This window comes from Amphiura filiformis, chromosome 6 (assembly GCF_039555335.1).
Source record: "Amphiura filiformis chromosome 6, Afil_fr2py, whole genome shotgun sequence".
NCBI lineage: Eukaryota > Metazoa > Echinodermata > Ophiuroidea > Amphilepidida > Amphiuridae > Amphiura > Amphiura filiformis.
This window is the reverse complement of record NC_092633.1, coordinates 59,256,565-59,269,694: the sequence shown is the minus strand read 5'-3', so window position 1 is coordinate 59,269,694 and position 13,130 is coordinate 59,256,565. Positions and strand designations below refer to the sequence as shown.

The following is a 13,130-nucleotide window of genomic DNA, read 5'->3' as shown; positions in this document are numbered from 1 at the left end:
TGGAGCAAACCACAAATTATGGCTTTAATTGGGCAACATGAGCCCTGGAGCCGTTGTATACTAAACACAACAAATAAAATATCTATATGCCCCATCAGACATAGATGATAATACTTACATGTTCGTATATACTTACCTATTTCATACATCTCTTTTTTGGCTGCATTTTTAGGTGACAAAGCAATGTGGACGTCATTTGTCGCTTTAGCTTTGAAAAGGACCCTGAATGGTTTAGAGAGGCGATCAAACATCCACTTATAATCGTATTTGTCATTTGTATGGAACTTATGGTGTTCTGAAAACAACAAGAACAAGCATAATATGAGGAACGGTCATGATAATAATCTCGGTCAATACTTAGGATCGCTTCCATGTACAATGATGTAGCCCGGTCATGTAGGCATGATCAGTGTTGAAGGTTGGTTTTCACCAGTCAAGAAAAAACTACATTACCAGGTTCCTATTGCGGCCGCCTGCATAGGTACACCGTTACCACGATACTTAGCTGGTACTGTGCAGTACCAAATATGCGTACCAGTGTAGTGCTAGTACAGTACCAATGCTGGCATGGCTGGTGGCTCCTGGGCAGCATTGGTACTGTGAGCTACTGTGTAGGTATTCTGTGTGTACCAGTCAAGTACACAGGCAACTGTGTACCTGTGTAGGCGGCCGCGTAATAGAAATCTTTTCGTGTAGTTGCAGATTAAGATTCAGATTTATGGACACAAGGTTTGAAGCTCCCAGAATAAGACGTCATGATTTTATACCCATCTTAGATAGCGAAATACAACATAATACTGAACATTCAAGTCACGTCAAACAGGAAAGTGACCCAACACCTTTTTAACCTGTAACAAGATCTAGATTCACGTATATTACTCTTAGAGTGCGTGCCAGAGGAGGCTTAAAGGCATTTTTTACAATGCACTATGATCGGGAAATTTGATCAATATAACCTAATTTTAAAGGCAAAGTCCCCATTGCCACACACACCAAATGGTAATTTTAAAACTGCAGCCAACGAGCTAGTTGAGACTTATAAACTTATATTTGACTCTTACCATTCATGTCATTAATTTTATTCATAAGTCTCAATGTTTTGAATGTTAAATAAAAGGATGAAAACACCATAGATATTTGCACCATGATGCAGTCATGTCTACAGTAGAATTCATCTCGACCTTTGCAGGACTTAACCCCATTAAAAGCTATTAAACCAAGATAACACTCATTGAAACAGCTCAACTGATTAAATCGGATCTTCTCTGGCTGTGCACATGTGACTGTTTTCATGTGCGATATCGCAATAAAGTTTGTATTACAGCTTCAGTTGGGTAACCGATTATAAAGGAAACGAAAGGAAACAATGGTATGTGTACTTTTGTTCACGAAATGAGACAATGGCGTGCTTTTTGTAAACCAGCATTCTTGAAAATGAGCAACATAATGATTGTTGACTTAACACGGTTTGGAAATAATTTCTTCATATTTTTTTTTTTTTTTTTTGTTTACATATCCTTCCTAAAACACAAAAGTACGACCCTCTCCAAACACCTAAATTAGCTAAAAATTTAGGACATGTTACAAAACTATATTGTCTAGAATTTTAGAAGAGTACTTTTTTAATATTGGCCGTTTATTTTTCACACAGCGACGTTAACTAGGCAATGTACTATTACCTATAACATTAACTAAAACACCAAAGTACGAATATTTCCAAACATCTAAATTAGCTAAAAATTTAGGACATGTTAAAAACTATATTTTCTAGAACTTTAGAAGAGTACTTTTAATATTGGCCGGTTATTTTCACACAGCGACGTTAACTAGTCATATCCCCATACTTATAACGTAGGGCTATTTGTAGAGGTCACGCGTCAATGGGAAAGAGCACTGTGTATTGTGTATAGGAAAACGGACAGTAACTGCAGTATGCACAATCCCAATGCAAGGTATATTCAACTGGGCCACATGTGTACAAAAGCCAGACAAGACAACCAAGCTAGGTCAGAAACCCCATCGGGTTATGGGAATGCCTTTAAACATCCTCTGAGTGCGTGCTATAAGCTATACCTATCACATTCCATGGACTGCGTTACCACGTTGCCAATGTGTGGAACAATTCACCGCGACCTGGTGCTACATGCAAAACCACATACTTTTGCAAAACATGATATTTTGCGTATGCAAAATTACATACTTTTCCTAAAGTATGGTTTTACAAAATTAAATTTATATGCAAAATAACGTAATTCGTTACTATGTAGAATTGTATGCGACACCGGCAGATGCGCATGAGCCTACATCACAAGTAGGTGACAGTTGCGTAGATTTACAAGACTTTATAAGCATCCGATATCTCCACAAACCACCAGTGTGGACAGGGTGGTCACGGCGATGGCCCCATCGTTTTATAACGCGGCAAAGCAGTCGACCGGAGCCTGAAAACCCGTGTAGGATTATATCAACCCCGTGTAGGATTATACGGTATCTTAAGATTATATCCTTTACTGAATTTGATTGAAGCATATTGCCCTCGATTTTATAGACGAATCCATGTTCACGCATTCCTACCCCTCAAAGGCAGACATAGCCGCCCCCCCCCCCCCTAGGTCTGTCTATCCCACCTAAAATGTGAAATGATGCCGCCTTGGTTCGCTATTCCGAAGGTTCCCTATTCCGAAAATAAAAAAGGTTCTCTATTACAAAGGTTCTCTATTCCGAAAACAGAAAAGGTTCTCTATTCCGAGTATGAAAAAAGGTTCTCTATTCCGAATATGAAAAAATGGGTTCTCTATTCCGAATACGAAAAAAGTTCTTTATTCCGAAATAAGTCACCGTGTTCTCTATTCCGAATATGACTAAGGGTTCTCTATTCCGAATATGAAAAAAAGGTTCTCAATTCCGAAATCTAAAAAGGGTTCTTTATTCCGAAATGAGTCACCGTGATCTCTATTCCGAATAAAAAAGGTCTTTTTTTTTCAGAATCTGCCATTTCGGAATAGAGAACCTTTTTCATATTCGGAGTAGAGAACATAGAGAACATGGTGACTTTGTTTCGGAATAAAGAACCTTTATTCGTTTTCGGAATAGAGAACCCATTTTTTCATAATCGGAATAGAGAACCCTTTTCCATATTCGGAATAGAGATCCTTTTTGTTTTCGGAATAGAGAACCTGATTGTGTTTTGGGAATTTTCGGAATAGAGAACCTTCGGAATAATGAACCGTTTTTCGAATAGCGAAATAGCATTCGGAATAGCGAATGGTAAAACTGCACGTTCGGAAAAGTGAACCTTCGGAATAGCGAACCTTCGGAATGGCGGACCTTCGGAATTGCGAAAGGACCCCGCCTTGGGCGGGGATATTAAACTACATTGTATCACCAGTGTTACACGTAGACAAAAGAATGGTGAATGTTTACAACACAATACAATTCAACATCGATTTTAAAGCGGATTTAATCCACCCAATGAGCGCAGTTTTGTGCAGACGGGACCCAGTAATGGCCGACTGATTTCTGACAATCACTTGGCGCGTTGGATTCGTTTATACTACAACTTAGGTCTTTTACCTTTACTGAGTTTACAGGTTTATAAAATGTAGAACATTGAGAAATGGGATATTGAGTCAATATGTTTACGGTAGGCACTCTAGATTTGGTTTTCTTTAAAATAATGAAGGAAGCATCAGTAGGGGGAAATAATCAACTTACTTTCCCAATTCAGCTATGCAATGCTAGGTTTTAATATATGACTTAACCTATATTTTGGGGTTGGAAAGTAGACATTAAAAAGGTCGGCAATTGAATTGCCATGAGGGGAATATGATGTGATGTGCACATTACTGACTCAATAAATCGATCACATTTTATCAACATTGTAGCTCAAAAAGAGGCTATTTATTAACTCATTCAGCCATACTATAACTCAAAACGTTTCCAGTATAACACCTGTTTACCAACCCAGAATAACACCTGTTTACCAACCGACAACCATTTGCCTGAGGCAAAGGTCAATTTCTGGAAAGCTGGACTGAACATCTGGGTCAACTCAGGGACAAAAAGAGAATAGCTTTGGAACTAAACTTTTGGAACTGTTAAGAAGAATTGCTTACAACTTAAAAGTACATCGTGAAGCTGAATTTATTCTCGATCGCTTGCAGAAAGGTGACTCTCACACATGCTCAGTGTTTACTTCCGTTTTCAGAGCGTCAAGCCGATATCAATCGATAAAAATCGCTGAGGCAAAAACGACGTCGGTTTTGTGAGTTGAAGAAATCTCAACTTCCAAGCGATGTCGCTTGACACGTGAATGCATCAACCAATCATTTCCTACCAACTGGATCCATTATTTTGCTATCATTAAAGCCTTAATATTGTAACATTTCCATAGAAATAGATTAGTATTTGTTTTCCAAAAAATGTTAGCTTTTGCAGTCAGACATGTCCCTTTTAATTTTGCGTCGAAACAATTGAGGTGAAGCAAAATGGGAATTTATTACCAGCGCCCGATGCATGTCACTCCGCCGGTCGTGCGACGGTACGGTCATTTGATTTGTATATGACCGTACTATGTGTTCGACTAATATTTCCATCGTATTTGTCTAAACCGTATTGTTGAGACGGTTTATTCAAAATCTCGGGTTTTGACAAAGCTACAACAGCTAAAGTCTTGATTTTTGCAGGGAGTATGTTAGTTTACTAAAGTATGCAACAATCAATTTTTTTAAATATTTAATTGAGGACGTCCCTCTCAGCATATGTTACAACATGGCTTTAAGTTACCTCTTTCAATTATTGACTTTCGAAGATGAATTCTTTGTAAGCAATAATAACTGACAGTAATGGATGTTCTAAAATGTATTTTGTGGCTTTTCTAATATTTTTAATTATCGTCTGCAATCGCGATCGCCGTTATTAGTATAAATGCAAAAGAGACGAGCGATGCATCACAAAATTCGGCGATTATCCATCGCTTTCCAAAAGCGGTGCATCACAATTGCTCAGCCATCGAGTATAAATTCAGCACAAGCGAAGTTAACCCAACAAACACAGGACCCATGTATATACTTACGATGACAGCCTCTGACGCCTTCAAAAACACTGCATTTTGTTCTCCTCTACATTTGTAGTTTTGCATTTGATCTTACCACCAGCATTGCATTCACATTCTCTACTACAATCGTTGTTAATAAATCGTGCGTCCAGCTGAAAGTCAAAAAAAAAAAAAGAATGCAAATTAAGGATTTTAGGTTCGGATAATGAACAATTGCATCTAAAAATAACAGCTAGATGTTTCTCCTTGCCTTATAGTATTTGCCATCACTTTCATCTGTGCAACCACACTGTTTTTCATCTACGCAATCATCACCACTGAGAACATAGCCTTTCTCACATTCGCATCCTTCGATTTTCTGCTCCTTGCACTTCTTTGGTTTTCCGGTACAAGTCTCTTGACAAGAAGACATACGCAGGTTGTAGCGAGCATGTTTTCCACATTTCATAGCTGTTGAAATGGTTTAGGATAAGAATGTTAATCACGTATTGCAACTCAACTCTATATATTTAACAAAGTCATTTTCATATTTATACTAATTGGAGTTTTTGTTAAAATTTAACAAAAAGACTAGAGATGGCAACGTTTCGTATGAACTAATACAACCTCGTAACATGTATCACAATTACAAAAAAAGAAAGAGGGAGAGAAAGAGAGAGAGAGAGAGAGAGGGCGAGAGAGGGGGGAAAGAATAATAATGGTGCAATAGCTCGTTGCCTATCTAGTGATGACAAAAACGTTAATTGTTATTATTATCTTACTATGTATTTAAAGGGCATTTCGTGATCCACAGCCTCATCCCCCACTTTTCTCAAAAAAGTTGAGATTTTTATATCGCTGGAAACCTCTGGCTACATAATGTTTATGTACAAAATATCTCTTGCAGATTAATTCGTTTAGCTAAGATATCGTGAAATTTGAATTTCGTTCTGGTGCACCAGAACGAAATTAAAACGCATTGTCGAGCAGTGTAATGCACATAATCATGCATAACTCGCAAACGCAAAATCGGAATCAACTGAAATTTTGGGAATAGGCTTTTTTCGTGGATATGTACTGAAACATGTCATAAAAGAGGATGCTAGGATCACGAAATCCTCCTTTAAGATCATCACGTTTTTGAAAAAACAAATTGTTGGTACCAAGCCAGCTCTCTTTCTGTAGAGACGCTGTTTTGTTTGTTTGTTTGTTTTTCAGTTGGGGTGTGCTTTTTGGGGGGTTGCTCTGTGTTTATGATGTTTTGCTACCTACGTACCTACAAACTTGGAAAATGTCTTGGAATTTTCAATGAACGAACATCTATCTCCCCAAGAAATGATTGTCATTGATTGTCGGATAGAGGGAATGGTAAATCATTTTTGTAGATGTCATATTTGTTTTTAGACATGTCATTTCCATAATCATAATAAATTATATACGTCTCCACGGATTTTCGAGAAAGTGTGCCAAGCTTTAATTGATTGCAGGTGCAATAATTGTACAATTTCCTATACTTCACTGAGGAAGTACAGCAATTGCCCGACACGTGTATTGTATTCTGTTCACTAAATCGTCTATATTTCTATGTTTGGTAAGGATTTTCATACTGCTTTAGTTTAGTTTTCTTTTTACTTTCTTTATCCGTGTCTTGTTCCACACATCAAAGTAATATACTTGGCTCCAATATTTCTGTTCATATCTGTCACTGTCTGTTGATCCTCCAATTGTACGGCACATCCACCACTACCTCGTCCGTTGAATACAGTAATACTAGCTACTCTGAATTACAATATGTACAGATTTCACAACCATTTTATCGGTCATTTACTTCTCTATTAAAGAGGTCAGAAATAATATTAGTATTGATATAACTTACGACACAATTTGTTAGATCGCCATTTTGCTATTCCAACGCCAGCATCCAAACATTCATCCACGAAGCTGGAAACACTTGTACATCTTATGGAACTGATTTCGTCTTTACTTGCGCCACCCTCTTTAGCCAAACAAACGTCTTCTTGGCAGGTCTTTAAGTATACCTCATCGTCCATTACCCCAAAGCAGGATTTTAGAGGACCTCAGGATAGAATAATTATTATAATTAGTTTAAAATTAGTTTAGTATCTTAGCGAAGTACTACTACTGTTACTGCTGATACTAATAATAACGATAATAGTAATAACACTAACACTAATTGTAATAATAATAATAATAATATAATAATAATTATTTCCATTAAACAGTTGAAAAATGTTTGTTTTATATAATTTATATAGAAATTTCTTTCTTTCCTTCCACTTAATTTAATAAAATAGCAGGAAGATAAAATAAATTTAAAATAAATTTAACAATAAATAAATAAATAAATAAATAAGTAAATAAATAAATAAATAAATAAATAAATAAATAAATAAATAAATAAATATAAATAAATTAGTAAATAAATAAATAAATAAATAAAAAAATAAATATAAATAAATAAAAAATAAATAAATAAATAAATAAATAAATAATTAATTAATAAATAAACAAATAAATAAATAAATAAATAAATAAACAGAGTAACGAGGTGACGCAAACCCAGCAAACACAAAAACGTTTGTTAAACGTTTTTAAGTTATTTTGGGTTTTGGTTTAGGTAAAAACGTTTTAATAACATTAAAATGTCGGTTATATAGAGGTCATGAAATCGTTTTAAAACGTTTGGTATGAAAACACACTACAACAATATTTTTAAAATGTTTTCGAAATGTCATTGTAAACTATTTTTTCAAACATTTTTGGCCAAATATTTTGTCAACACTTAAATAACATTATGTTAAAATATATATAAAACACCCAGCAAACACAGAAATGTTCTTAAAATGTTTTTTACAAAACGTTTTAAATGTCGGGTTATATAAAGGTCGTGAAAACATTTTAAAACGTTATTATAAATATTTTGGGCAAACATATTTTGCAAAATATTTTTCAACCCCAAAATAACATTCTGTTTAGAATGATTTGTACCAAGTTTTCAAAATGTTTTTGAAATGTTATTAAAACGTTTTTATACCCTTTATATAACCCGACATTTAAATGTTTTCTGTAAAACATTTGTGTTTGCTGTGCAGTAAATTACCAACAAATGTTATTTAATGTTATGAAACGTTTTATACCATTAATGTACCCTTTATATAACCCGACATTTAAACGTTTCCTGACAACCTTTTATAACCTTTTGCGAATGATGTCGAAAACGTTTTGTGTTTGCTGGGAAGAAACCTCACTGGCTTTTTTAGTCGTTGAACGTGGAGTTCTGTGATGTGGGATATTTTGTTTAACGACTTTATTTCAAAATTGTTAACCTACGAGTGCAAACAAAACAACTTTGACTGATTCCATCTAGGCGTAAGTTGCGCCATGTGTAAACATTACAAATATAGCAAAAAAAACAGGTTTCAAAGAAATTAACCAATCCTATAAGATCGTAAATTATGGCTATAATAAGAAAAACAATAAATGTATTATCATTTTTGGTATAGTTGTATCATTCATGCCTAATGGTACTTAAATACGTACAGCTACGTAAATACGTAAATAATATATGTCCGCACCAGTTACTCCACGTCTAAATCGAATAACTGGGTGTTTAAAATTGGAATGGCATTCGTATAATTATCAAATTTCAACCAAAACAACATAAATGTCTTGACATTACCATTCTTATTTTTGAGGATATTGCATTGTTTTGCAGCCTCTGCTTTAAACTTTGCTCTCCCACATGGATCATCAGGTCCTGCTTCATCGGGAGGCTTTTCTCCAGAACAGCCGTAACCAGATGCAACCCAGTTATTTCCAAACTTGTTCGCAAACTTTGTCTTTTTAGGCAATGCATAAGTTAGAACGTTATATTAGTAAAGATCACAATAACAACAGTAAAAAAATAGCAATAACAAGAACAACAACAATGATAATGATAATAATAACAATAGTATAATAATATTAATTGCCACTGATTTTGCTGCTGCTGATGGTGATGATGTGTTCGTTTTTGCTTGTAAGAATTTTAGCCTTAAATAGATTACTAAAAAAATGTGCATATCTTTATTATGTAGTAGTTGTTTTCCTTTGACTATTCTAGACTACTAAAAAAAATATCTTTTTATATTGAAAAATAATCTTACCGTACTCTTGTCTCTCAAAGTGAAGTCATTAGACTTGTCACCATCCCACTTGCCACATAAGCCACATATCTGATTATGGTAAGAACCTGGAATATGCACGAACCAATTGAAATGACCGTTCCAGCGAATTTCCAATCCAAATTCGGTCTTAAGAACCTGTAAAATGACGGAAATAAAAAGATGGCACTTTTTTTACCCGCTTACCCGCTAGCAATCTGTATCAGCAACTATATGTATACAGTAACACTAACATTACATTATCACACATTCCAGCCAACAAGTCTACTGACCAAATCTGGAGCCATGGAGTGTAATTTTGCCATATGACCCTATGAGCCTTTGCTTGACCTTTGACCCCAAGCTGTATAGGTAACATGTAATTTGAAAAAGAAGCAAATGCCTGCTAATTAGCCCTACTTGACATTTGAAACTCTTTGAACCTTTTGTGCCAATCATCCCAAAGTCTACAATAACGAAATTGAGATATTGGCAAGAATCATGAAACTATGTAGCAAAAAGTAATAAAACATTTGCCATAATTATAAGAAATTCAGATTTGTAAACAAATATGTCAGGGACTTAGCGATTACAGCCTCTGTAAGCTTCTGAGCAACTTAATAATGATAAGAACTCAATGTTCAAAATTTCCGACTTAAGTCATAATAATTACAGTTGTTTGTACATCGCACAATTCCATTATAAAGACCTTGACTCCATTCAATGAAAAATATCTTACAATATGACATACCAAAATGAAAAAAAATAATAATAAGTACAAGCAGCATATAAAAGCATAATAGATTTGATACTTAAATGACCAGCAACATTAGTTATTGATTATGACATTGAATGTGTTTTTAAAGATATCTAAGCCACACATAATAATGTGCATATATTTGGGAAACAGCCCATTTTCAACTCCCCTCATCATTCGTACAAAGCATGCCCAGTTACATGGCAAACAATATTATCAAGTATCAAAATACAAATGATATTTAAAATTTCCCAATGACCCTATATTTTTGATATTTTGCTCTCACCGAATGGCCCTACACCTATATCCATTTCATACTGAAGTGTCCTCCCGGGGTTTTGACAATAGAGCTTATAGAGGAATCCAAATTCACGCATTCCTACACCTGACTAGCAGCCTTTAGTTGGGTAGCCGTTGGCTATAATGCACTCAAAATGTGAAATGATTCGGCCTTGGCGGAATTTTTAAACTGCATTCCATCACCCGTTTTACACCTTCCGCGAAAACGCAGGTAGACAAAAGAATGATTAAAGTTTACAGCTTCTTCATGGTCTATTCGCTGTTGAAGTGACATAATAATCGGATTAACTACACGCGGTATCTATGCATTGATGTACTTGCGAACAAAAGGACTATGTATGAATAGATGCGACGGGATTACCTGCGGAATTAACTCCATTATATATATTATTAGCTATTATTCTATTAACCCTCCTCGTTCTTGTATCTTCTCTAGGTGTTAGGCGGCTTTTATTTGCACAATTGGACGCTCAAAACACCAGGTTGGTGCTAGCGGCTACCCAAAGATGTCCGACCAAAACCTGACCATGACTTGGCTCGTTGGATTCGTCTATAGTCAAAGTCTATACGTCATTTCGTGAGAAGTTCATGTTTATTTGTTGTTTGTACTAAAATCCAATCTACATGGACCACTGAATCAAATGAACCATGCTGCCAATTTTTCTGACGGGGTTAAGGGGGTCAAATCCAAGATGGCGGCAAAGTTAGATAAAAAAGTAAACATTGTTAGATCACGTTGTACAAGACCTCAAATTGTTCCTCTAATCATAAGGAACAAAAACGTCAATGGTCACACATCTTCAAAATGTTTGGTTAATGAGTTACATGGTAAAATTAACAAAAGGTCAACAACATTTTGACCAGTGGTCAGGCTCTCAATATTCTCTGATTGAATTGAAAATGGTCTCCAACTATTCAGCTTGACACAAGAAACAAAAAGTTATAGTTCTGAATATCTAAAATGTATATGTGGTTATAAACTGCAGGTCAAAGGTCAACCAGTATAAACCACCATATGATCCTATGTCACCATGGTGACCTTGACCATCCATCTAGCATTAAAATTAGGATTCATATCGATGCAAAACTATACTTTTGTTCTTTGCGTCAATCTAAATATTTTAAGACCATTTTCGCTTCAATCGGAGAATTTTGAACATTCTTTTGCATATTTCAACTCAAAAAATCAGTCATCCTAGAGATATGCAGCCATTTACTTTTTTTGTTCCTTAATGATTAGATGACGAATTTGAGGTATTGCCCAACATGATTGAGCCATTTTATTTTTTCTTATTTAACCAGGCCGCCATCTTGGATTTGACCCCCTTATCCCCATTAGATAAATTGGTAGCATAGTTTATTTGATTCATTGGTCCATGTAGATTGGATTTCAGTTCAAAAATCAAAATAAACATGCAAGTCCTACGAGAGGTGATTTTGATACGTAAGGCCCTGGAATATTATATACTTACTGTATACCGTCCAGCGTTATATATGTAATAACTTTCTCCATCTCCTGTAAATGGCAAATTGGTTCGTTCACCATCAACGAGCACCTTTCTGCCACTCAGTAAACTGATTTTCTGAAAATATTACGAATATTACAATTTGTATGTGTCAGTTGGTAAAATATTGGACAGTATTATTGGAAAGCGACAATTGAAAAGGCAAATATTTCGTGTAGTTCGAATTCTTTTATGGTTCAAAGCCCTTTGATGGTATCCTCAAACTGCGGGCTGGTCTCACAGAGCCGGATTTACCATAGGGACAAATGGGCCGGGCCCAGGGCCCTAAATTTTGCATATCGTTTTGGACCAAAATAGGGTACTAAATTACAATTTTTAGCGCTTCGTGCGCACTGGCCTGAATAGCGAAATTCAGCTTCATTTGGGCAAAATGTCTAAAATTGATTTTTTTTTTTCGCGCGCTCACACACAATGTCCTAAGCTAAATCTAAAACCTGGCCACTTAAATGTCCCCAAAAAATTTAACCTGCCCCCCCCAAAAAGGTAAATCCGGCCCTGGCCTCCAAATCCATGATGCGCGTGGACCAGATGAGATCCCTACTGGACTGCTGAATGTGTTGGCTGACGAACTTACTCCAGTCATCTCTTTGTTCTTTCAAGATTCTCTCCAACAAGGGATCATCCCGATAGATTGGGAGAAATCCAATTATAATGTCCAAAATCTTTCTTTGGTAGTTATTGAATTTGCTGCTTTGGGTTGTGGCGATGTTTTAAATGATACATTTCTGAATCTGAATCTGATTTGATACTGTCCAACTCTCCCTGATTGCTTCGCAAAGGTAGAATAGAAGTAAACCGGACAGGGTTGTGAGTGCGCAATGTTATTTATTACTCTCTTGTGAAGTTTGAATTTGAAGAGTGCTTTCTTATCTGTTGAGATAATGTTGTATGGAAGATATTTGAAGCAATCTTTTCTGGCTTGTATTCTATGGAATATTTGATGGCATATAGCGGGACAGATGTGTCGCCGAGCGCAGAAGTTTGTTTACATTGTTACAATTCGTTAATGACTCAAGGCCAAAAACACCTTTTTCCCAAATTCACTTCAGAATGCACGACAAAACACAACAGCCTTTTCGTGTTGTTAATTTCAAAGTTCTGTTGTATGTCCTGATTCACTTGTCCTGCAAAGATCAGTGTTCATCTCCAATGAAGACTTTTTATATCATTTGCATAAAATCCTCGCACAGTTGACTATCTCCAAATTGGTACTCTTCTCACCTTCCACACAGTTTCTAATGGAAAACAGGCCTGCATTCAGCAGTTGTCCCCCTGTTTCCACTTACATGAATGTCATTGACAGATGTGTTGTTTCATAAACCAGACTTCAGTAAGCCGACAGAAGAATA

The 13,130-nt window shown here is 35.8% G+C and overlaps 2 protein-coding genes across 2 annotated transcripts in view; both read right to left on the bottom strand.

Moving 5' to 3' along the window:
* LOC140154678 (uncharacterized) overlaps positions 1-13,130 on the bottom strand; it is a 52,212-nt gene that overhangs the window by 32,729 nt on the left and 6,353 nt on the right. The gene's annotated exons all lie outside the window — the stretch shown is intronic.
* On the bottom strand, positions 5,289-12,364 carry LOC140154100 (zonadhesin-like). Its single transcript, XM_072176709.1, has 6 exons — positions 12,356-12,364; positions 11,728-11,838; positions 9,202-9,357; positions 8,736-8,895; positions 6,912-7,112; positions 5,289-5,506 (listed from the first exon to the last, which is right to left on the bottom strand). The coding sequence occupies exons 1-6, from the start codon at positions 12,362-12,364 to the stop codon at positions 5,289-5,291; spliced, it is 855 nt and encodes a 284-aa protein (XP_072032810.1).

Excerpts from the sequence above, each read along its gene's own strand:
- LOC140154100 (XM_072176709.1), bottom strand. Across the intron at positions 9,358-11,727 it reads ATAACGCTGGACGGTATACA|GTTCTTAAGACCGAATTTGG; the intron begins GTAAGTATATAA and ends GTCATTTTACAG. Across the intron at positions 5,507-6,911 it reads GCGATCTAACAAATTGTGTC|CTATGAAATGTGGAAAACAT; the intron begins GTAAGTTATATC and ends CCATTTCAACAG.